This window comes from Oncorhynchus nerka, linkage group LG22 (assembly GCF_034236695.1).
Source record: "Oncorhynchus nerka isolate Pitt River linkage group LG22, Oner_Uvic_2.0, whole genome shotgun sequence".
Taxonomy (NCBI): domain Eukaryota; kingdom Metazoa; phylum Chordata; class Actinopteri; order Salmoniformes; family Salmonidae; genus Oncorhynchus; species Oncorhynchus nerka.
Window position 1 is genome coordinate 37419367 of NC_088417.1, and position 23491 is coordinate 37442857.

General features: G+C 41.2%; 1 protein-coding gene across 1 annotated transcript in view; it reads left to right on the forward strand.

The window, feature by feature from the left end:
* Positions 1-23491, forward strand: part of LOC115105133 (extended synaptotagmin-2-A-like) — a 37477-nt gene that overhangs the window by 7654 nt on the left and 6332 nt on the right. The window contains exons 2-18 of the mRNA XM_065007140.1: positions 1899-1940; positions 2283-2417; positions 3040-3116; positions 3252-3324; positions 8126-8215; positions 10671-10726; positions 13709-13829; positions 14344-14520; positions 14831-14913; positions 15259-15307; positions 15691-15780; positions 16087-16182; positions 18142-18204; positions 21538-21612; positions 21752-21838; positions 22021-22170; positions 22400-22782. Of these exons, the coding sequence (XP_064863212.1) occupies positions 1899-1940; positions 2283-2417; positions 3040-3116; positions 3252-3324; positions 8126-8215; positions 10671-10726; positions 13709-13829; positions 14344-14520; positions 14831-14913; positions 15259-15307; positions 15691-15780; positions 16087-16182; positions 18142-18204; positions 21538-21612; positions 21752-21838; positions 22021-22170; positions 22400-22782 (1847 nt within the window). The remainder of the gene's footprint in view (positions 1-1898; positions 1941-2282; positions 2418-3039; positions 3117-3251; positions 3325-8125; positions 8216-10670; positions 10727-13708; positions 13830-14343; positions 14521-14830; positions 14914-15258; positions 15308-15690; positions 15781-16086; positions 16183-18141; positions 18205-21537; positions 21613-21751; positions 21839-22020; positions 22171-22399; positions 22783-23491) is intronic.

The following is a 23491-nucleotide window of genomic DNA, read 5'->3' on the forward strand; positions in this document are numbered from 1 at the left end:
AATGACAGAGTCGAAAGCCTTGGCCAGGTCGATGAATATGGCTGCACAGTAAAGGCAAAGGGTGACTACTTTGAAGAATCTCAACAATAAAATATATTTTGATTTGTTAAAAAAAAAATTAGGTTACTACATGATTCCACATGTGTTATTTCATAGTTTTGATAGTTAGTAAAAAATAAAGAAAACCCCTTGAATGAGTTGGTGTGTCCAAACTTTTACTGGTACTGTATATCATAAGCCCTTTCATTGAGGGCCTAGTTATACCCTAACACAGTGATGTTAGAAATCTCCTGGTTTACAGGCCACATCAGGCCTGCAAATTACATTATGCTGGCATACAAAGTGATGTGTAATTCCTATTGGAATCCAGATGAAGTTAGGATATCCAACAAGTGGAATTGTTAATCACCCGCAAGCTGCACTCAGAATGACTGCCAGGGTAGGGAAAATGTAGAATTGAGACTACCTCAATCATGTAAACTGGAACAATCATCTCAGTAACGGGTGAAATAAATCAAATTACTAACAGATTTAATTTGTTTAGAGAACTGTAGGTTATTCATCTTTGTGTAGCATAAAATTAGTGCGTTGCATCAGAACATTGCTAAAATGTCATACCTAAAATTGTGTTTGCCGACTGCTCCTGTTTGTTTTGGTTGAAAAATAAATCTGCTGTGAGTCATAGGCTGCTGCGTAGCACTGCCCATACTAATGTAAAATCCTGCTGCTTATTCAGGCTCCTGTGAGACATAAGCAACATGTCAAGGTAGCTACTGTATGGAAGTTGTATACCTCCAGGTGTGTAATGTTTTTTAAATAAGTAGATCCAAGTTGCTTCTATAATATGCTTTGAAAGTATTTCCATAGTTAAATAACAGCATCCCCATTCAATCCACTTAAATGGACGGTACTGCATTTAAATTACATCTCAATTTCTGTTGTGAGGTGTGAATTACCTCTTGACAGTTGCACAGTAATTTGATATCACTCATTTATTCGTTGAGTAAATGATGTATCCGCAAGGCACTATCCTCTGACCACTATTTTGTGAATTTGTTGCTTTATAGTATGTGTCAGGCTAATAGAAACCATGTCCACTTGAGTGCTCCTGATTGCATAACAGAGGCACTTGTGGCATGTAAAAAAAGATAGGCTTGAATCTGTCAAACCCAGCAGTAGTTTATCTCCCTACTTCCCACTCCTCTCACTGTTTGATCCTATGCTCCTCTACGCTGTCACGCTAATGCTGCATCAGCTCTTTTCTCACCCGCGTTAGCATTACTGCCTCCTGTAGCTCTCACATGCAATCTCATTCCACGGCTACACCGCTGGAGCCGCTGCTCCTAAGGGGATAACGCATGACAGCACACTTCCTCTGTGTTGTGCTGGAAAGGTGTGGTAGCCTAATTAGAAAAGTTTTGCTTTTAGACTATGATGATTGTTGGCTTATGAGAGCCAGTGTTATTTATTTATGTGGTTTGTACGTGTGTACGTGTGTACGTGTAGGTACAGTATGTGGGCAATGTGTATGCTCAGGGCTCTCCTCTCTTTCACTGATGCTCATACTGTGTGGAGTGGCCAGCTCCAGCTCCAGTACTGTTATGTCTTTGTAATAACCAGGAGGGGTTCAGGAGTACTGCAGGACTACGTCCCAAATGGCACACTATTCCCTAAATAGTGCAATATAGGCAATAGGGTGCAATTTAGGATGCAACGCAGGCAGCAGCCATACTTCCGCTAAACCTAGGCATAATATCTCATGTCCAACAGCTATTTCACTTAAAATAACAATATACAATGTGTTTGTTTAGATGGAATCAGTGACTACTGGTACTGGGCAAATAAAACAGTTTTGACCATGTAAACAGTAATGATGTCTTTACTTTTTTTCTCTTTAGGTCAACTTCCCAGATGTGGAAAGAGTAGAGTGGCTGAACAAGGTACAAGAACAAAGAGGAACATACTGTTAGAATTTCCACTTCTATTTAGATGAAGACCTACTTTTCCTGCTTGGTTTTGCGGTGTAGATACATTTTGGTTCCAGGTCAAATGTTCAAATAGGGTTCTACCTGGAACCAGAAAGGGTTCTTCAAAAGGTTATCCTATGGAGACAAGCTGAATAACAGGCACTTTTTGAATATGGGACCTGATATTAAATAATTAATTCAGTGAATTCAGCTCCTTCACTCTGTCTCCTACATTTCTGTGTTGACTTACTGTATGATAGTCAGAATGCCCGGTACCAACTTACTAATCCGTTCCCCCTCCTTCTGGCCCTACAGACTGTGAGACAGATGTGGCCGTATATTTGCCAGTTCATAGAGAAGCTGTTCCGCGAGACTATCGAGCCGGCCGTGAAGGGAGCCAACTCCCACCTCAGCACGTTCCGCTTCAGCAAGATCAACATGGGGGACAAGGTGAACATCAAGACTTATCAGCAGGAGTCTCTACCTAACCATGCCTTATGTTTATAAGATGGTTTTCAACCATTTAACAGGCGGTCAAACCTCACCAATCTGGTTTTAAAGGTCCATTGCAACCGTTTTTATCTAAATATCAAATCCTTTCTGTCTGGGTAACAATTAAGTACCTTACTGTGATTGTTTTCAATTAAAATTGTCAAAAAGAAACATAATAGCTTCTTCGCAAAGGTGCATTTCTCAAGCAGGAATTTTGCTAGTACTGTCTCTGAGTGGGAAAGGGGAAAACAGAAAACTAGCTGTTATTAACAAATTCACTGCATGGTGATGTCACATTGGAAAGGACAAAGCTCCATCCCACCAAAACAGGCTTACATTTCAGGCAGTCTTTTCAAACAGCTCTTAAATTTTTCTTATAGGTGGGGAAAAGGGCAAGTGCTCAAGCACCCCTAGACCGGTATCTGTGCATGTGTCTGTGTTGTAGGGACAGCTGGTGGGTGTTTCCCAAATAGTTTCCAGGAGGGGACACAGAGTAGTGGCGATGTTCATACTGGGTAGAACACAAGTGGGGGGCTGAGGCCTAGTGGTGATATCGTGATGTCCTCTGTCTTGTGTTTAGCCTTTAAGGATCAACGGGGTCAAGGTTTACACAGAGAATGTGGACAAGCGTCAGATCATCATGGACCTACAGATCAGGTGACCTGACTATCTCCATTTTGGACAGATTGTAGCCTTTGGCTTGTCATAGAATGTACTCTGTGCAGTATGTGATTTTTTTTTATATACATAGATAAACATGTGATTTTGATGATGTTGAACTTTTTTCTCCAGTTTTGTTGGAAATACTGAAATTGATGTGGACATCAAAAGATACTACTGCAAAGCTGGTATTAAGAGCATACAGGTAATGCAGAAATTATGTTATTGTCTCATTCTGTTGTTTTAGGATTAATTAGAGGCATAAAAACCTAACGTAACATTTTTTGGGTGATAATATTTTAATATGTCATTTCTTAGGGATGTAAAACACCGGGGGGGACAAGTTTTATTTTATTTCATTTAACAAACACCCTTCACTTGAAGTCTGAATTGGATCTGGGGCTGGCCATAAAAATATATAAACTATACAACTCTGTAATGGATGCTCTGATCGTTGATAATGTCACTGATAACCTGTTCATCAGAGTCGAGGACAGTAAACTCCAACCGAATGTTGTGAGTGCATGTAAAAGTGACTTTAATGATGCCTGCTTGCTCAATTACACTGGCTTGCAAACAACATTAGATTTGTTTTTACTGCAATGACTTGCGAGCAATATACTGTGTGATCAGTTACCTTGTGTGCGGTGTTAGTTTAGACTTCGGTTTTAGATGTAGTTTTAGTCTTAGTCTTTTGACTAAAATACCTTTTCATCTTCGTCGCATTTGAGTCATTTCATCCTCCTTATCAGTCGGCTACAACTCTGGACAATTTTTGTCTAGTTTTAGTCACAATCATTTAAGACACCTATTAGTCAGTGCGTTTTTTTACCCCATGAAATCATTTATATTTACCTTTTAACTTCCATCATGTGCACTTTCAGATGGCCTTTTTTATAACCCCCCAAAAAATGTCATATATATATTTGACGACAATGTGATGAGAATTCCATGTGAGACTAATAAACATAACATTTGACATGAAGCTCCTTTCCATCTGTTTTGTCCAATCATAAGCATAAATATTTTATGCAATCCTCTCATTGGCAGAATGAACGTCTTTCAGTTGCACAGTCTGATTGAGCTGATCTCTCCCATAGGCTATAGCTCTTGGCGGTCACTTCAGTCACTCGTCTCTCTTTTGAACTGATGCGCAGCCAGAACACTTTAATTGTAACTAACCTCAACTAGAAATAATACTTTTTACTCTCTTACTTTCACGTAGGCTGTTTTTGCTTTGACCACAACAGAAGCTCTATTTTGCCATGTGCGTTGTTATACATCTGTGTTGCTGCTCTCGCAGTTGGCAAAATGCGAGTGCAGTTGTTTTTTCTCTATTGAAAATTTTAATTATATTTGCTGAGTATTAGTACAGTAATAATTCTGACATTGTTGGAAAGCTTGGATTCTCCGCGTTTTTTCTTTATGGATTCACTGTTATGGCCACCCTTGTTCCTGTACCCAAGAAGGCAAAGGTAACTGAACTAAAAGACTATCGCCCCGTAGCACTCACTTCTGTCATCATGAGGTGCTTTGAGAGACTAGACAAGGATCATATCACCTCCACCTTACCTGCCACCCTAGACCCACTACAATTTGCATACCGCCCCAATAGGTCCACAGACGATGCAATCGCCATCACACTGCACACTGCCCTAACCCATCTGGACAAGAGGAATACTTATGTAAGAATGCTGTTCATTGACTACAGCTCAGCATTTAACACCATAGTACCCTCCAAGCTCATCATTGAGCTTGAGGCCCTGGGTCTCAACCCCAAGTTTTAAGTTCCTCGGTGTACACATCAAGGACAAACTGAAATGGTCCATCCACACAGACAGTGTGGTGAAGAAGGCACAACAGTACCTCTTCAACCTCAGGAGGCTGAAGAAATTTGGCTTGTCACCTAAAACCCTAAGAAACCTTTACAGATGCACAATTGAGAGCATCCTGTCGAGCTGTATCACCGCCTGGTATGGCAACTGCACCGCCCACAACCGCAAGGCTCTCCAAAGGGTGGGGCTGTCTGCAAAACGCATCACCGAGGGCAAACTACCTTCCCTCCTCGACACCTACAGCACCTGATGTCACAGGAAGGCCAAAAAGATTGTCAAGGACAACAACCACCCGAGCCACTGCCTGTTCACCCCACTGTCATCCAGAAGGCGAGGTCAGTACAGGTGCATCAAATCTGGGACCGAGAGACTGCCTATAGCTTCTATCTCAAGGCCATCAGACTGTTCAACAGCCATCACTAACACAGAGAGGCTGCTGCCTACATACAGACTTGAAATCATTGGCCACTTTAATAAATGGATCACTAGTCACTTTGGTAATGCCATTTTAACAATGTTTACGTATCTTGCATTTCTCACCTCAAACACTACCAGTCAAAAGTTTTAGAACAGCTTCAAGGATTTTTCTTTATTTTTACTATTTTTACTAATTTAAAAAAACATTTTTCTACGTGGTAGAATAATAGTGAAGACATCAAAACTATGATATAACACTTAACCTGTTTGGGGTAGGGGGCAGCATTTTCACTTTTGGATAAATAGCGTTCCCAAACTGAACTGCCTCCTACTCTGTCCCAGATCCTAATATCTACATATTATTATTAGTATTGGATAGAAAACACTCTGAAGTTTCTAAAACTGTTTGAATCATGTCTGTGAGTATAACAGAACTTATTTAGCAGGAGAAACCCCGAAAAGTCACTGTCTTTTCGACTTTCCTGCAGTTCCTACCGCTTCCACTGGATGTCACCAGTTTGTAGAAATTGGTTGAGGTTTTTCCTTTGTGTAATGAAGAAGTACCAAAGCTCAGAACTAACGTCACTTCATGTGTACCTTTTGATAGAGGCGCGTAACCAGAAAAGTAGCGTCAGTTTGTTTTGCTCCTGTATTGAACACAGATCATCCCGTCTTCAATTTGCTCAATTATATACATTTAGAAATACCTCAAGTTGTATTACAAAAGTAGTTTGAAATGTTTTGAGTATTGGTAGTATTGGTTTGGTAGTATTTGTTTTGTTTTCAGAAATTCAATCATAAAGGCCTGATTCACACAGTGTCCTCTGAACAGTTGATGTTGAGATGTGTCTGTTACTTGAAATCTGTGAAGCTTTTATTTGGGCTACAATTTCTGAGGCTGTAAATCTAATGAACTTGTCCTCTGCAGCAGATGTAACTCTGGGTCTTCCATCCCTGTGGCAGTGCTGATGAGAGTCAGTTTCATCATAGAGCTTGAAGATTTTTACAACTGCACTTGAAGAAACATTCAAAGTTCTTGAAACTTTCCGTATCGACTGAATTTCATGTCTTAAAGTAATGATGGACTGTTGTTTCTTTGCTTATTTGAGCTGTTCTTGCAATAATATGTACTTGGTCTTTTACCAAATAGAGCTACCTTCTGTATACCCCCCTACCTCACAACACAACTGATTGGCTCAAACGCATTAAGAAGGAAAGAAATTCCACAAATGAACTTTTAAGAAGGCACACCTGTTAATTGAAATGCATTCCCGTTGACTATCTCATGAAGCTGGTTGAGAGAATGCCAAGAGTGTGCAAAGCTGTCATTAAGGCAAAGGGTGGCTATTTGAAATATATTTGGATTTATTTAACCATTTTTAGGTTTCTACATAATTCCATATGTGTTATTTCATATTTTTGATGTCTTCACTATTATTCTACAATGTAGAAGGTAGTAAAAATATAGAAAACCCCCTGAATGAGTTGGTGTTCTAAAACCTTTGACTGGTAGTTTATGTATATACTGTATTTTATACCATCTATTGCATCTCGCCTATGTCATCGCTCATCCTTATATTTATATCCCTTCACTTAGATTTGTGTGTATTAGGTAGTTGTTGTGGAATTGTTCGATTACTCATTAGATATTACTGCACTGTCAGAACTAGAAGCACAAGCATTTCACTACACTCGCATTAACATCTGCTAACCATGTGTATTTGACCAAGGTTATGATTGGAAGAAAAGAGCTGTTTGCCTAAATTGGTAACCTGTAGCCAAGGCTTTGTACTGTAGCCTATATGGTAAATCATGGCTGACAACAGTGTTATCGTTTTTTTCATGGCATCTCATCTTGTTTTTCCTCAGGAAAAGTAGATTGTTGACTAATGTTTTTTGTCATAGTTATTGTTGACGAAATTAACACTGCTTGTGTGTGTGTGTATGTGTAGGAGAAAATCGAGAGGAGGCCTTGAACAAAACCAGTGTTTATATGTCTTTGGCCATTGCGTAGCAGGCAGCAATGAAACATAGCTGGTAGGGAAAGCAATCAATCTGTCTCCTTAGAGCCAAAGAGCCATTAGTATCGTCCCTTGAAGATATTTACTTCACAAAGCCCTATTATAAAGCACTGGCTCACATTTCTCATACTCACAGTACATCGTATAGTGGAGTTTGGAAACAGCATACTTTGTGTCTTTTGAAGGGGAGTTTAAATTCTGTCTTATTTTTGTGTGTGATAAAAAAAAAGAAAAAAAAGATTACAAATAAATAAACAAATAAATACTGCGATTGAGACAATAGACACTGGGTTCTTTATATGGATAATTACCATTTTGTTTTAAACTCATGACCATTGAACAAAAATAATAGTGGGGCCTGTTTTGCTCATATACAGTATCAGCACTTAAACAACCTGCTTGTCTTGAGAGAGAGCTAATTATAACTGTTCAGGAAGATGAGGATGACCGATATGTTATGTCTGATAGTAATGCAGTAGTAGTGTGTGTGTGTGTGGGGGGGGGGGGGGCATCTTTGGAGTGAAATACCCCTTTGGAGTGTCTCTGGAGGCACGTGCCTGCTGTGGTGTCCAGTCGTCCACTCTTGAATGTTCACATACAGGTCATTAGGTGGGTCAAGGGCCTGTAGTGTTGGTTCCCTGATACTGAAAGCTCCCTTAATGATGTGTGGTTGTGTGTGTGTTTTATCTCTGCGAGCGTGTTTTTATCTTGATGCTTCTTTTGTGTTTCACAGCTCCATGGAGTGTTGAGAGTAGTCATGGAGCCGTTGCTAGGTGACATGCCCCTGATAGGAGCCTTGTCCCTGTTCTTTCTGAAGAAACCTGTAAGTTCTAGCCCTGACACACACTTGACACACACTTCCTCTTTCTATCATTTGGAATTAAAGTCACTTGCATCATCAGCTGCTTGCAAGACAGTTGAAGACAGCAATGGCTTTTTTATCAATGTCTTCCTTCCTGTAGTGCTAAGCCTCCAGGCCTATGTTCTGCCTAAACATTTGGCCAATTTAAGTCAGATACGAGTCCCGAGTGGAGACACTGGAGCCTTAAATAGACATAGATCAGGCTAGTCCTACTTTGGTGGATTTCTTTGCACTGCCTATGCCAGCCGCATTGCAGACAGCAGAGAGAAGAAGCAGGAGGAGTGTAGTGGTAAGACTGTGAGTCGCAGTGTTGTTACATGTTGGGACACAAGCCACGCAGTGGGTGTTAACTACACAGTATCTGAGTGTAATTCATCTTCTTTGAGAGCAGACCACAGACTCTGGACCAGGAGCTCCTGTTTCTGTGGCCTCGGGCATGCTTATATTTCTATTTTCTGTCATCCTAATAATGGGGGAAAAAGCACATTTTATGGAAGAACCTTTGAGGTAAAGGATAAAAAGGGGCCCTCTTCTCTCTGATTTAAGGGGGTAGGACTATGTAGAATATTCTCCAGAATGCTTCACAGTGAAGCGGACAACCCTTCATTCTCCTCCTTAAATTGTTCAATCTTGACTGCCAAATAAAATAGCATTCTGAGACAACTTGTGGATGGGAGGATACCATTTTAGGCGATGCCCTTGTCTGTGCTGTGTTGCCAGAGAGGTGAAACGCAGAGAACTGGAGGGGAAACATCCTTAGGATGGCTGGTTCCGCAATGCACAGCTAAAATGCACAGCTGCAAAGTTCTGCAATGCGCAGCTGTTTTAATTGGTACACATTGTGTACATGGTCTCCAAGGACCCTCCATTAGTTGATCATGTTATGCTTGGAGAAGAAGCCACACTGCTCTGCCAGTTCACTGCTACGGTAAAGTACCCCCTATAGGGCTTCTCCACTGCAGCTGGTGTCACTCCAGCCTTCTTTGTATGCACCAGTGTTAGACACAAAAGGCAACATACAGTAATTGGGCCAAACATTGGCACCAATCCATGTAGTGGAAATGCACCATATGGAATTGGCTACTTTGGTTGCCTTGCAGTGTTCTGGACAGTCCTTGCTCAACACTATATCTGCTGCAGTGTATGTAGGCAACACACAGAGAGAGAGATAGGGGGGGTGGGGGCTGTAAAACGCATTGAAATTGATTCCTTGAGCCAAGAGACGGATCAAAGCTTCGACTAGCATAAAGAAAAAAAATACCCGTCGGCTTAGAAGTTACTACCTGTCCAACTCCTTGCCGGTAACTTTTTCTGGCTTAGCTGTGCTGTCACTCAGATAAAATGTTCACGTTTACCAATATGCAGGGTGATTTCAAACAGGCATTGTCCCCTTTTATCATAACATTGTATAACCACAAAACCTTTTGGTAAGAGACTTTGCATGGAAAAATACACAGTCCCTGGCTCCCTGACCTTAATAGAACCAGTGTACATCCCAAATGGCGCCATATTTTCTACGTTGTGTGCTACTGTTGACCAGGGTCCATAGGAAATAGGATGTCATTGGGGACAGCCCCTGTATACGGATTTGGTTCCAGAGGATTGTTTTTGTAATAATCTTTCAGCGGGTCAAGTATTAGTACAATCTGGGGGGCGGTATCTTTGGTGTCAGTGTTCTAACACTGACTCATACACAGACTGTACAAAGATGTGTGTCGACAGTTCAACAGTAACGTATTTAAGAGAAAGCTGAAACAAGTACAACAGTTAGGTACAGTATTTAACTCCAGTAGCCTGTTAGAACCAGCCTGATTGTATACATATACTGTATGTCTCACCGTCATTGTGTATTGTTTTGTATATTGAGACATCAAGCCATGATAACACAAAATGGTAGCTCAGGGGATGAGAACAGAGCAGAAGACACATTTCTGTTGTTCGTAAATAATAAAGTTGTATTGGGTATCTACTACAGAAATGGAACACAGATTTAAGGCTGGTTACATCAGGCTAAATATAGGGTAAAACTGCAGCAAAAAAATATGCTTGTTGGCACACCATCTTGTCATTTTTCGGCTGCAAAATTGTCCGATTTCAAAGGAAATTGGTTCATTTGTCAAGAGGCAAGGAAATTAGCTCCTTTGGCTTCTGTTTTACTTTGCTGCACTTGTGAGTAATTACATCACAGGAGTCACACAACAATAAAGTTAAGTGCTTGAATCAATGTAGATCATTTACTTAATCTCACTCTTCTGGCTAGTTTCCCTGTGTGCTTTTTTCCCCTTCTATAAGATGGTGTTTGTTTTTAGATAATTTAAGTTAAAAAGCGCAGGTGTGGCTTTTCAATCGTTCTCTGTACAGCATGTTCTTCCAGATTCCATACCGCTAAATCGACATGTGTTTTGTTTTCATCTAGCTTTTGGACATCAACTGGACAGGCCTCACCAATATACTAGATATTCCTGGGCTCAAGTAAGTAAACTGGGTCTGTTTTGAGCTCTGGGGTGAAGTTTCCCCTAGGTCCAGATCTAGGAGCGTGTTCCCCTCCCCCAATCCTAACCTTAACCACTAGTGGGGAAAATGTAAAACTGACCCAAGATCAGCATCTTCACACACTACACCCTCTTTTGTCAGGCAAAGCTTTCACTACTTTTAGGTACAACACATTTTGGGGTTTCTACAACCATTTTTTTTTACTTTTATATTAATGATTATATACCCATTTTGTTTCTTAAAGAATATTACATATAAATGCCTTATGGGCTCAGTTCAATAGTCGTACCGCATCACAACCCAAAGTATACACTTGTTTTACTCCATTAGTTGTTAACAGTGTAGTTGCAAACAAACACTGTATAAACTATCATTTTGATATCAGGGATGGTGAGTCCTTGCATCCATATTGTATCTATGATTTGGATACATTTGGGCTTTGTTATTGTTTGAACTGCAGATTGCCACTAAACTAGAGGGACCATCGCCCTACACCTGCTCACCGCAACACATGCCTGCCTGCAAGCTGTGAGACTAAAAAGTCTCAGAAAGCAAGAAGGTTTTTATGGTTGAACAAGCTGTCGCTTTCATTTGTGCAACTCAACTCTGACTTTATAGAGATCTATAGTGTGTAAATTGGGCTGCTCCACCAACTCTCTAAGGTTGCTAAAATACTCTATTCTGCACATCTCTCAACTCCGAAATGATGGGGTAATGGGCAGGGGACTTGGGGATTTCTTAGGGCCCATTTAAAGGAAAGAGCAAATTGGATGGTCTGCTTTTCGAGAGCAACTGTTATGCTTTAGTGTCGAATATAATAGACGTGACTGTAAAAAGGCATTGGCTAAGAAGTAAACACTTTTCTTGTGTTGTCTTTACATTTTGCTGTTGTGTGGCGGTGCTACTACTTGCGTTGAATTGAATCCCACAAGAGCAAATTGGATTTGTAACCACTCACCAGCAAGACACGTACAGCAACAACATGCATACATAAGAGTCACATAGACAGAGAACTGTTGGCTGGGGAAACAAGCACAACTCATCCATAAGCCAATGGATCCATTAGAATACTGTATGTTTCCCCCTGCTGGTAAAGGAGCCAAGCCATTTGAAGTGCAGATAGCCTTTGTCTTCTCTGCAGACGTCAGGCATCATCTCTGTTATTCACATTCACTTCTTAGTTTCTATATGGTTGTGAGTTGACAGTGGCTTTTGCCCTTTTAACTCATGTAAATGCTAATGTGGCGGTGGAAAAAGGCCCTAATAAAGATTTCATGATACAGCCACTCTCCTCCCCACAGTCTATTTATTTAGACACGGGTGTTGACACATCCACAGCTCAGTGACGGAAATCATCCCCTACACCGCTAGTTCTCTGTAGGGGTGTAATAGATCTGTGCAGTCAGGACACTGTGGGTCTGTTTGTGGAGGCTAGGGGATGGCGCTCGAGGTCACCAGGCTGCTCATTATTACGCACACCTGTCACCATCGTTACGCACACCAGCGCCTTATCAGACTCACCTGGACTCCATCACCTGCCTGATTACCTTCCCTATGTCACTTCCTTTGGTTCCCAGGCATTATTGTTTCTGTTTCAGTGTTTCATGTCTGTACGCTACTTGTGTTTCTTGTTTTGTTATTTATTATTGAAGTCACTCCCTGTACTTGCTTCCTGACTCCCAGCGTACACGTTACACACTGTAACAGAGAACTGTAAATTATATGGTAATTTGGGGTATTATCAACAGTAAAAAAAACTCTGAAATGCTTTACTGCAGCATACTGTAAGTTATGTTGCATTATGGGAAAATGTTGTGGGTGGGAAAATAATTACTATATTTTGAACTGTACTGTAATTCCACCCCACATAATACAGTATCGTACCGTAACTTTGGAGCGCCAAAAAAACATTTGACCAATAGTGGGTGCATGGTATTGTTGTTTCTGTCTCATTTAACATATTTTGAGACATGCCTGTAAGATGCTATATTTGTTGTAATCGTGAGTGAGAACACTCTACCCATTTAACTCCTATGTTGTTATACCTCTAGAAGTGCAAGTCATATAAAATACCATTAATTCATGTGTAAACACTTTACCTAGCAGCCAACTTGATTGCACCAATTCTTTGTAATTACAATAAAATACAAACCTCTCCCCTTAATTCAGATTACGGTAGTATTTACTTTTTTACAGTATAATACAGTACATTTTACGATATTGTACCGTGTGCCGTTACACAGTACTTTCTTTGATACCGTATTTATAGTACGGTAGGTGTACTGTAATATTAAATACATTGTTTTACTTGCCACCGAGCTGCATGTATGCGACGGTCAAACGCCAGCTGCAAGTTGAAAACAACTCACCCCGCTCGTGTGCATGTGTGTGTACCTGTGTGTGTTCCACGTGATTGATCCCACACTAAAGAGGAATCATGTCCTTTGTAATGCTCCTTAGCTGAAAAAGAAATGATAGGATAAAATGATGACTACGTTTCTTAGAGAAATAAGAGAGAAAGAGTGAAGGAATGTACTGTATATGGAGGTATTTAAATTGGTTCTATGCCTTTTCAAATATATACGGTTGTTTAATCTTTACAGATTGCTTCAGCCCTCTCATGCAGTTATTTCTGTGTACAGAATTAGGCTGAAGTGGAGAGCTCAAAGGTTAACAGAAAATCTCAGCAGATACTAGACCACTTATGGCTATCGACATCTCTTAACCAGGCATTGTAATTCCCAGGCCGTAAGACCTCCTTAATGTCACTGCTAAGTGTTGACTCCCTAGTGGATTACATTGATATTTTGAGGTGCTTGAACCCCTTCCAATGTTCCTTCCATCTTATAAAATGGAAAAAGACATGTTCCTTTGTGCTTGACTGAGATTAGGTGAGACTATTGTCATCCCAAGGTTGTACTGACTGACTGTGGGGTTTGCTGTGTTTCGTTTTTTCCTCAGTGGCTTGTCTGACAGTCTAATTCAGGACATGATCTACAGCTACCTGGTGTCGCCCAACCGCATCACTATCCCACTGGTGGGGGATGTAGAACTTGCTCAGCTACGTTTCCCTATGCCAAAAGTACTGCAGCCTTTCACCTGTCTTTATATCTAATCACACATCATCATATTTCACACACTAATTAAAGGATCACTTCACTGAAAAAAGACATCTTAGTATTTTGGCATGCACATTTTTGGGGAATATATAAACCAACGGACTATTGAACAAAATAGGAAAAGGTAGACTAATGTCAAGATGAAACCGTGTTTCAAGACATTGGATGTGTAGATCCAGCTGTATGCCTTCAACCCAAATTAATGGAAAAGATAAGCATTGTCTAATTTCCTGGTTTTCCCGGTTTTATTCAGTGCGTATCTTTTCCATTAATTTGGGGTGGAGGCTTATAGCTGGATCCACACAACGAATGTTGTGGGACGTGGTTTCATCTTGACTACTTTAGAGTTTTAGACGACAATTCGATTACTTTAGAAGTTTGAAATCATCTGACAAACTTTGGTTTGAAAGTGCAATGTCCCTTTAATGTTTTACTGTGTCCTATTTTAAAGTGTCCCTGTGCTGTGTGTGTCACCAGGGAGTCCTGAGGATTCACTTCCTGGAGGCTCAGGACTTGGAAGGGAAGGATAAATTCCTGGGTGGCCTGATCAAGGGGAAGTCTGACCCTTACGGCGTCCTCCATATTGGAAACCAGCTCTTCCAGAGCAAGACCGTCAAAGAGAGCCTGCACCCCAAATGGAACGAAGTTTACGAGGTAAACGAAATCAACTGAAAATGAACTCTTCCAATGGCACATATGGTTATCTCATACAGTGACTTTCCCAGGGGCAGAAACGTCAATGAAACCTGCCCCTCTGTGCTAACTACCCCAGGGGACAGCAACATAGGGTATATGTAGAACCAGATACAACTTCCATACATATTTCCAACAGTCCAATATTTCCTCATATTTTTGGCTCTCATGCAGTTTTAGCCACCATGTCATGTTTTACAAGCCTTTGGCTATATTCAGTGTGACCTACTATATCTGAGATTGAAGATTAATTGACATAAGTCCTTTCCAGGCACTGGTATATGAGCACTCAGGCCAACACCTGGAGATTGAGTTGTTTGATGAGGACCCAGACAAAGATGATTTCCTGGGGAGGTAAGCTCATGTCCTGTCCTTTTTCTTATTACCTCATGGTCAAAAGGCTTATTTCTCTGCATTGTGAGTTATCGTACCCTTCTCTTGGGCCTCATCCCAATGGGAGGCTGATTTTCTTTTGTCTAAGCTCTAGTGCTCTAAGCTCTAGTGCTGCTATAGCATAGCACCTAACAGGGTCCTGGCTGTGTCCCAAATGGCAACCTATTCCCCTATTGGCCCTGACTGGGTCAGAGTGCCAACATGCTGTATCAGAGAATCAATTTCGCTTCTGTTGTGGTGATTCAAGGTGTTTACTTAATGACCCCCTACTGATTTCTTATCCAATCTTTGTGTCTTCGATTGCAGCCTGATGATCGATATGAAAGAGCTTCACAAAGAGCAGAAGGTAGATGAGGTAAATCTGATATATTTTTTTGCATCGTCAAATAAATGTGGTTCAAATCAAATTAAAACATGAACTTGGCTTCATTTCGGCACTTCGATAGAGATTTATTTGCCTTAGTATATTATCTGTCTGTGTTCATTTAAAGATGCTGTGATGTCATCCATGAGAACTGTACACTATGTGTGGGTGTCCTTTTTATTGTCTGATTCACTCACCACTTTACACTGTTGAGATGTGAGATATACAGTGGGGCAAAAAAGTATTTAGTCTGCCACCAATTGTGCAAGTTCTCCCACTTAAAAAGATGAGAGGCCTGTAATTTTCATCATAGGTACACTTCACTATGACAGACAAAATGAGAAAAAAAATCATTGAACAACCTGTCGTTCTAGTGGTTTGACCTGGAAGAAGTCTCCACGGGGAAACTACACATGAAACTGGAGTGGCTCTCTTTGCTCTCTACCCCTGACAAGATGGACCAGGTGCAGTATCAAAAAACCTTCTCTTTTTAAAGTTGGTACTTACTTACCCGCCCCCCCAGATTGTCTGATAATTCAAGACATTTTACTAGGAGGCTAGATTGGACACCTTATCCACGTGCCAAATGGCACTCTATTCCCTAACTAATGTAGTAAACTAAATTGCCCTTGGCTTAGCCTCTCTTTCAGTCTTGTTACTGCCAGATGCACGTTAATTCATTATGTAACACGTGAATTACAAGGCTGCTCACTTCTCCTAGTCCAGTTTGTCTGAGGAGTGACCTCCCCCTGTCTCTCCTGTCCAATCAGGTATTAAGGAGTGTGCGAGCTGACCGCAACCTGGCCAATGGTGGACTCTCGTCTGCTCTGCTGGTGGTGTACTTGGACTCAGCCAAGAACCTCCTGGTGAGTAGAACTAGGTGACAAGAATTTAGAAGTTAAAGGTTGAATGAGTGCTCTGGTGGCGGAATGAGACAGATCGCTACATTATTGAATTGCTGAATGTGAGGCATCTTTAGACTGCTGCAGGTAAAAGCACATTACACTTCAGTTGATTTGACATATTGTACATTTTTATTTTATTTAACTAGGCAAGTCAGTTAAGAACAAATTCTTATTTTCCATGAATGCCTAGGAACAGTGGGTTAACTGCCTGTTCAGGGGCAGAACGACAGATTTGTACCTTGTCAGCTCGGGGATTTGAACTTCCAACCTTCCAGTTACGAGTCCAACGCTCTAACCACTAGGCTACCCTAAATGATAACATTTACTTCAGAATTATAATACATTTTGCCCATGCTATACATTAGTGTTAATTTTTTAACAAATGTAGACTTATTAAATGTTGTGAATAAGCATACAGAGAAGAATGTCATATATTTCTACTTTCTGGACATAGTCTACTCCACCCAAGGCAGCTATTGTGAATCATGCCAAATTGAACCTCAAAAGAATGTTCAGAAATATTTTTAACCCAGCTTAACAAGACATTTTCAGTACAAAAGTGTAGTTCAGCCAACATGCCGTAGTTTACTGTTCTCACCTCAACCCTGTCTGTCATGGTCTTCCACATACATAACACACCTTGAACATGAAATGAGCACCTCAATGGCTTAATTTGAGTGTCTGTTTGTTGAAACTCCTGTTTTTTTTTCTCTCCTCCTTCAACACACTCTTTCACCTTTGGAACGCTGACCTTAACCAACATATGGGTCAATATCAGACCAAGACAGTCAACTCCTAAATGAGCCTGGCAGCATCTCTAGCGTCTAAGCCATACTTGACCTTCTTCCCTCCCTGTTCTCTCCTATAAAGAGCGTCTTCACAGGGAGCGTTGGGTGCGGAAACTTAAAAGAGAGGACAGCATCTGGCCTAGTCTTTTGTGAGAGCAATACCTCAATGTATAGAACCTTATTTGTGAGTCCTCCGGTACTCTGCATCGTAGAGTTAGCATTAGCGGTGTGTGGTGGGGTTAAACAGTAACACACTAGCTCTGGTGCAGGGCGTCGTTCGGATGCGAGTTCACTACCACCCAGTCGAACAACGCCCTGGACCAGAGCTAAGTAACAGACCTGCTGCTGTGAGTCTTGTACCATAAAGCATGTTGATTAACTCTGATGCATGGTTGCAAATCCTAATAATATTATTATACAGTAATTTCCCATACCCAGTTGATCATGAATATTTATCATATTGACTAAATAATAATTCCAATAACTCCGGATAGAGGGCAGTGCATCTTTCGTCCAACACCAAGGTGCAGGCATTGAAAACATGGTTTACAAAGAACTATTGATTTCAAGGTGTCAGGGTATTTGATTGAGGGGTGTATTGATTGAAGGATGCGTTGACGCCTGTCATTCTCGGTCTAAACAGAGGTGACAGGCAAAGATGATGTTGCTTGAAGTGTCTGTTCACTGGACCGTTATGTCTAAGTAAGGGAATATTGAAATACTATCAGATCTCTTATTAGCTCGATCTAAACAACATCCCTCGTCACAAGTTCACACCAGCACCTCATCCTATCGCTTCTCCCGAAAATGAATGACGTTTTCATTCTCCTCTCTTCAGCTTTTATTTGATACTGCCTTATTCATTATGACGTCCCCATTGTTACCTAATTGTTCATAGATGGACGTTATTTATGTGTTGGATATTCCTCTCCCTTGATTTATTGGGTGTCTCCTTTCATTCATTCTCTATAGATTGTTGTTGTTTTCATACAACCGACTCTAGCTCCGGTCCAGGGTGTCGTTCGGCTGCGACGTCCTGGACCAAAGCTAAACCTTAACTATAATCAATCCCCCATCCCACTAACTCTGGGTCTGATTTTCTCCCCATCCCCCCCCCCCTTTTGTATAAAAGAGCGACCTGTTTAATTTCAACCATGACGTGTTGAAGCAAGCCTCTGTCTTTAAGTCCCGGAAGGTAAAGTAAGAAAGTGGGATGATGCACGCCATACACAGATAGCACGCATAGACGTCTTATGTGTTCTCAGTCTGTGCCCTTCCTTACTTTGTGCCATCCAAATGTACTTTTATTACTATGGTCATTTGTGGTGCTACTTATCTGTAAATGCATTGTTTGTTCATTGTGAGTCATTGTTTGTTCACTGTGAGTCATTGTTTGTTCACTGTGAGTCATTGTTTGTTCATTGTGAGTCATTGTTTGTTCATTGTGAGTCATTGTTTGTTCATTGTGAGTCATTGTTTGTTCATTGTTTGTTCACTGTGAGTCATTGTTTGTTCTTGCTTGGAGATGGGTGATCACTCTGTCTAAGATCTTGTATTGCCACAAGCATCACTTTATAGCTTTTAATTTACTACACACAATAAGAACTGGATTCTCACATACCGGGACGTGTTGCACACCTGCTCTGTAGTTGTACAAAACAGGGGCCGTATGTGTCAAGCATCTCAGCATCAAGTCCACCCTGTCAAGTGATCTTATTCACTGTGATCAAAAAGGAAAAATCCTAAATCAGAACTCTTCTGAGATGCTTGATACATGGCCCCAGATGTTTAACGTCAAAGCTCAAAACATGTTCATTTGGTGGATGAGGAAAGGGGGAGGGGTAGAACTAGAGTTGAGCAGAGAAATCCAAACCTCACTCACTTGGTTCCCATATTTCAATGTGTGTCCAATGAAATGGAACCCTCTACACATTTTAATGTAGAGCTAGGTCTAATTCAATCATTCGTCCTGAATGTAAATCTGCATTTTACCATTGTTTTTGTCATCTGACAAAAAAAACAATTCTGCCATGTGATAGGATTATAATACAGCCTCAAACTACCTTTTATATCAGGCTAAAGCAATCTCCAGGAGGTAGGGATGCACTTTAGTCTGGTAACTTTAGACTCATACATTAGATGTCTCCCAATTGGCACCCTATTCCCTATACAATGCATTGGGAAATTATTCAGACCCCTTGACTTTTTCCACATTTTGTTACTTACTTATTCTGAAATGTATTACATTCTTTTTCTCTCTCTCTCATCAATCTACACCAACACCCCATAATGAGAAAGCAAAAACAGGTTTTCAAAAATGTTCACAAATTTATAAAATAACTGAAATGTCACATTTATATAAGTGTTCAGAACCTTTACTCAGTACTTTGTTGAAGCATCTTTGGCAGCGATTATAGAATCGAGTCTTCTTGGGTATGACGCTACATGCTTGGCACACCTGTCTTCTCCGCAGATCTTAAGCTCTGTCAGATTGGATGGGGAGCGTTGCTGCACAGCCATTTTCAGGTCTCTCCAGAGATGTTTGATTGGGCTCAAGTCCAGGCTCTGTTTTAGGCCACTCAGGGACATTCAGAGACTTGTCCCGAACCCACTCCTGCATTGTCTTGGCTGTTGTGCTTAGGATTATTGTCCTGTTTTAAGGTGAACCTTTGCCCCAGTCTGAGGTCCTGAGTGCTCTGGAGCAGGTTTTCATCATGGATCTCTTTGTACTTTGCTCCCTTCATCTTTCCCTCGATCCTGACTAGTCTCCCAGTCCCTGCCGCTGAAAAACATCCCCACAGCATGATGCTGCCACCCACCATGCTTCACCGTAGGGATGGTGCCTGGTTTCCTCCGGACGTGACGCTTGACATTCAGGCCAAAGAGTTCAATCTCATCAGACCAGAGAATCTTGTTTGTCATGGTCTGAGTCTTTTAGGTGCCTTTTGGCAAACTCCAAGCGTGCTGTCATGTGCCTTTTACTGAGGAGTGGCTTCCGCCTGGCCACTACCATAAAGGCCTGATTAGTGGCGTGCTGCAGAGATGTTTGTCCTTCTGGAAGGTTCTCCGATCTCCACAGAGGAACTCTGGAGCTCTGTCAGAGTGACCATCGGGTTCTTTGTCACCTCTCCGACCAAGGCCCTTCTCCCCCAATTGATCAGTTTGGCCGGGCAGCCAGCTCTAGGAAGAGTCTTGGTGGTTCCAAACTTCTTCCATTTAAGAATGATGGAGGCCACTGTGTTCTTGGGGACCTTCAATGTTACAGAAATGTTTTGGTACCCTTCCCCAGATCTGTGCCTCGGAGCGCTACGGACAATTCCTTCAACCTCATGGCTTGGTTTTTGCTCTGACATGCACTGTCAACTGTTGGACCTTATATAGACAGGTGTGTGCCTTTTCAAATAATGTCCAATCAATTTAATTTACCACAGGTCGACTCCAATCAAGTTGTCGAAACATCTCAAGGATGATCAATGGAAACAGAATGCACCTTAGGTCAATTTTGAGTCTCATAGCAAAGAGTCTGAATTATTATGTAAAAAAAGGTATTTCTGCTTTTATTTTATTTTAAATTTGCCAAAAATTCTAAAAAACTGTTTTTGCTTTGTCGCTACGGGGTGTTGGTGTAGATTGATGAGAGAAAAAAAAATGAAATTCATTTCATAATATGTAAGTAAGTAACAAAATGTGGAAAAAGTCAAGGGGTCTGAATAATTTCCCAATGCATTGTATAGGGAATAGGGTGCCATTTGGGAGACATCTAATGTATGAGTCTAAAGTTACCAGACTAAAGTGCATCCCTACCTCCTGGAGATTGCTTTAGCCTGATATAAAATGTAATTTGAGGCTGTTTTATAATCCTATCACATGGCAGAATTGTTTTTTTGTCTGAGGACAAAAGGAATGGTAAAATGTAATATTATTTTAATAAGGCTGTAATGTGGAAAAGGGGAAGGGGTCTGAATACTTTCCGAGTGCATTACTTTGGAGCAGAGCCTACAGCATGGGCCCTCATAAAAAGTAGTGCACTACGCAGGGAATATGGTGCCATTTGGAACATAGACATTGTTATACCAATTTGTAAGTCGCTCTGGATAAGAGCGTCTGCTAAATGACTTAAATGTAATGTAAATGTAATATGTACAAAGTATCTTTTATAAACCGGTTGCCAACAGTGAGAGTTCTTGGGTTTCAAAACTGAGAATGAACTTGAAATTAGATTGAAGAATGTGGTCTAACTAAAACCAAGGTTGACTGTTTCCTAGCTACTGTGCATTGTCCAAAAAGCCCTCTATGCCAAAGGGTACTAAATAAGGAAAATAAAACAATTTTGAGATGCAGCCTAATTTATATGCTCTTTTATCTGAGGATAGAATTTCTGAACCATTTATTCACTGATTTCAGTTTGTTTCTACTGTATAATATTTGTGTTACTACAATAAGCTGAAGAATATGAGTGTTTTCAGTGTGGGTTTTTGTCTTAGTAACAGTCATTCAGAGCCAATCTTTTCCTGGTCATCTCTCACAGTCCGGCAAGAAAACGAGCAGTGAACCAAGTCCTTGCGTTCATTTCACAGTTGGGAACAAATCATTTGAGAGTAAGGTAAGAAACTACAGTGGGCATGGTTTCTGTAGATAATTGTAAAGTATAATTGTAAACATCATATTCCACTCCTGTTCTTATGTTATGATTCTATTATTTTCTATTACAGCATATTTTATTCTATATGTGTTTTCTTTAGATCCGCCATAAAACCAATGAGCCCATGTGGGAGGAAGCTTTCTCCTTCCTCATCCATAACCCCAGGAGGCAGGAGCTGGAAGTGGAGGTACTGCACACTTTACATACATTTTTCATCATACCACAACTGGTAGGTGATCTATTTGTATACATGTACTAGATGTTTTTTTAATGTTTTTGCTTGGGTCAAACATTGAGTTTACAGTAAGTGTATGTGAATTATAGAATATCTGATGTTAACCCTTTGTTGGCTTGCCTGTCAATGTCCAGGTGAAGGACGACAAGCACAAGTGCACCCTGGGTAATCTTACAGTCCCTTTGAGTGGTCTATTGGTGGAAGAGGACATGATGTTCACTCAGCAATTTTCCCTGAGGAACTCTGGACCCAGCTCCACACTCAAACTGAAGTTGGCACTCAGGGTAAGGATAGACAGTGCCCCAAAATGGCACCCTATTCCCTATGTAATGCACTACTGTACTTTTGACCAGGGCCCATAGGGATCTACATTGTAGGAAATAGGGTGCCATTTGTGACGCAACCATATTAGACCTGCTGTCTATTTTCTTAAGTTACTGATTGAAGTGTGTAAAGAAAACGTCCTATCACAATGTACAGTATAGCACTGTGCTCTGCTCTTCTGTATGTCAGGTTCTGTTTCTGGAGAAGCAGACGCGTGCGTCGGAACAGCCCTCCTCTGTCCAAGTGAGGAAAGCCAGCGTGGTCAACCCCACCGTCCCCTCCCAGAGACTCTCCACATCGGAGTCACCTCTTCCCCCAGACACCAACCCCCCAACACCACCAATGGAGGCCGCCACCTACACCCTCCATCGCAGAGAGGAGCAGAGGGAGGAGCTGTACGCAGGCAGCCCCATCAGGAGCACCTCCATCAGGAGCACCTCCAACCTGAACCCCACCATATCCAGCTCCCAGAAACACCTGCCCCACAAGGACTCCATGGCCAGCCTGGCTTCGGACATCTCCCTGCCCTTCGCCACCCTAGAGCTGCAGCAGAGGCTCAGGCAGCTGCAGAAGTAAATAACACACACGCACACAATCACTATCATGAGGTAAGGTACATGTACAGTGGCTTGCAAATGTATTCATCCCCCTTGGCGTTTTTCCTATTTTGTTGCATTACAACCTGTAATTTAAATAGATTTTTATTTGAATTTCATGTAATGGACATACACAATAGTCCAAATTGGTGAAATTATTTTTTTTTAAATAACTTGTTTTTACCGGAAAAGTGGTGAGTGCATACAGTGGGTCAAAAAAGTATTTAGTGTGACGACCCTCCCACTCTGTCTCAAAGCCCGTAACAAAGGGAGACAACGTGGAGATAAGGACTAACAAAATATATATTTATTAACTAAAGCAACTAAGGAAAATATACAATGGTGTGTGTAATCAGTAATCAGTAGTGTAAGTGAGTGTTTTGCATGCATGAATGTGATAATGCAGGGTGTTGAAAGGTGCCAAAGCAAACAAACAAAAGGCCACCAAGAACCACAACACAATCTACAAAGGTGTCTGCATGGAGAGAGTATCTTCCATGAATGTGGAAGAGGTCTATTTATCCTGGGACACACCTGGCCCAGGTGTTTCCCCATGTAGCTGACGACCCTCCCAACTCCGCTCACCGGCATCCTAATAATAAGGAAACAAGAACAAAGACAGAATACGGCAGACAGAGTGGGAGGGTCGTCACATTCCCCCCCATAAAACCGGGGACCAACAAGG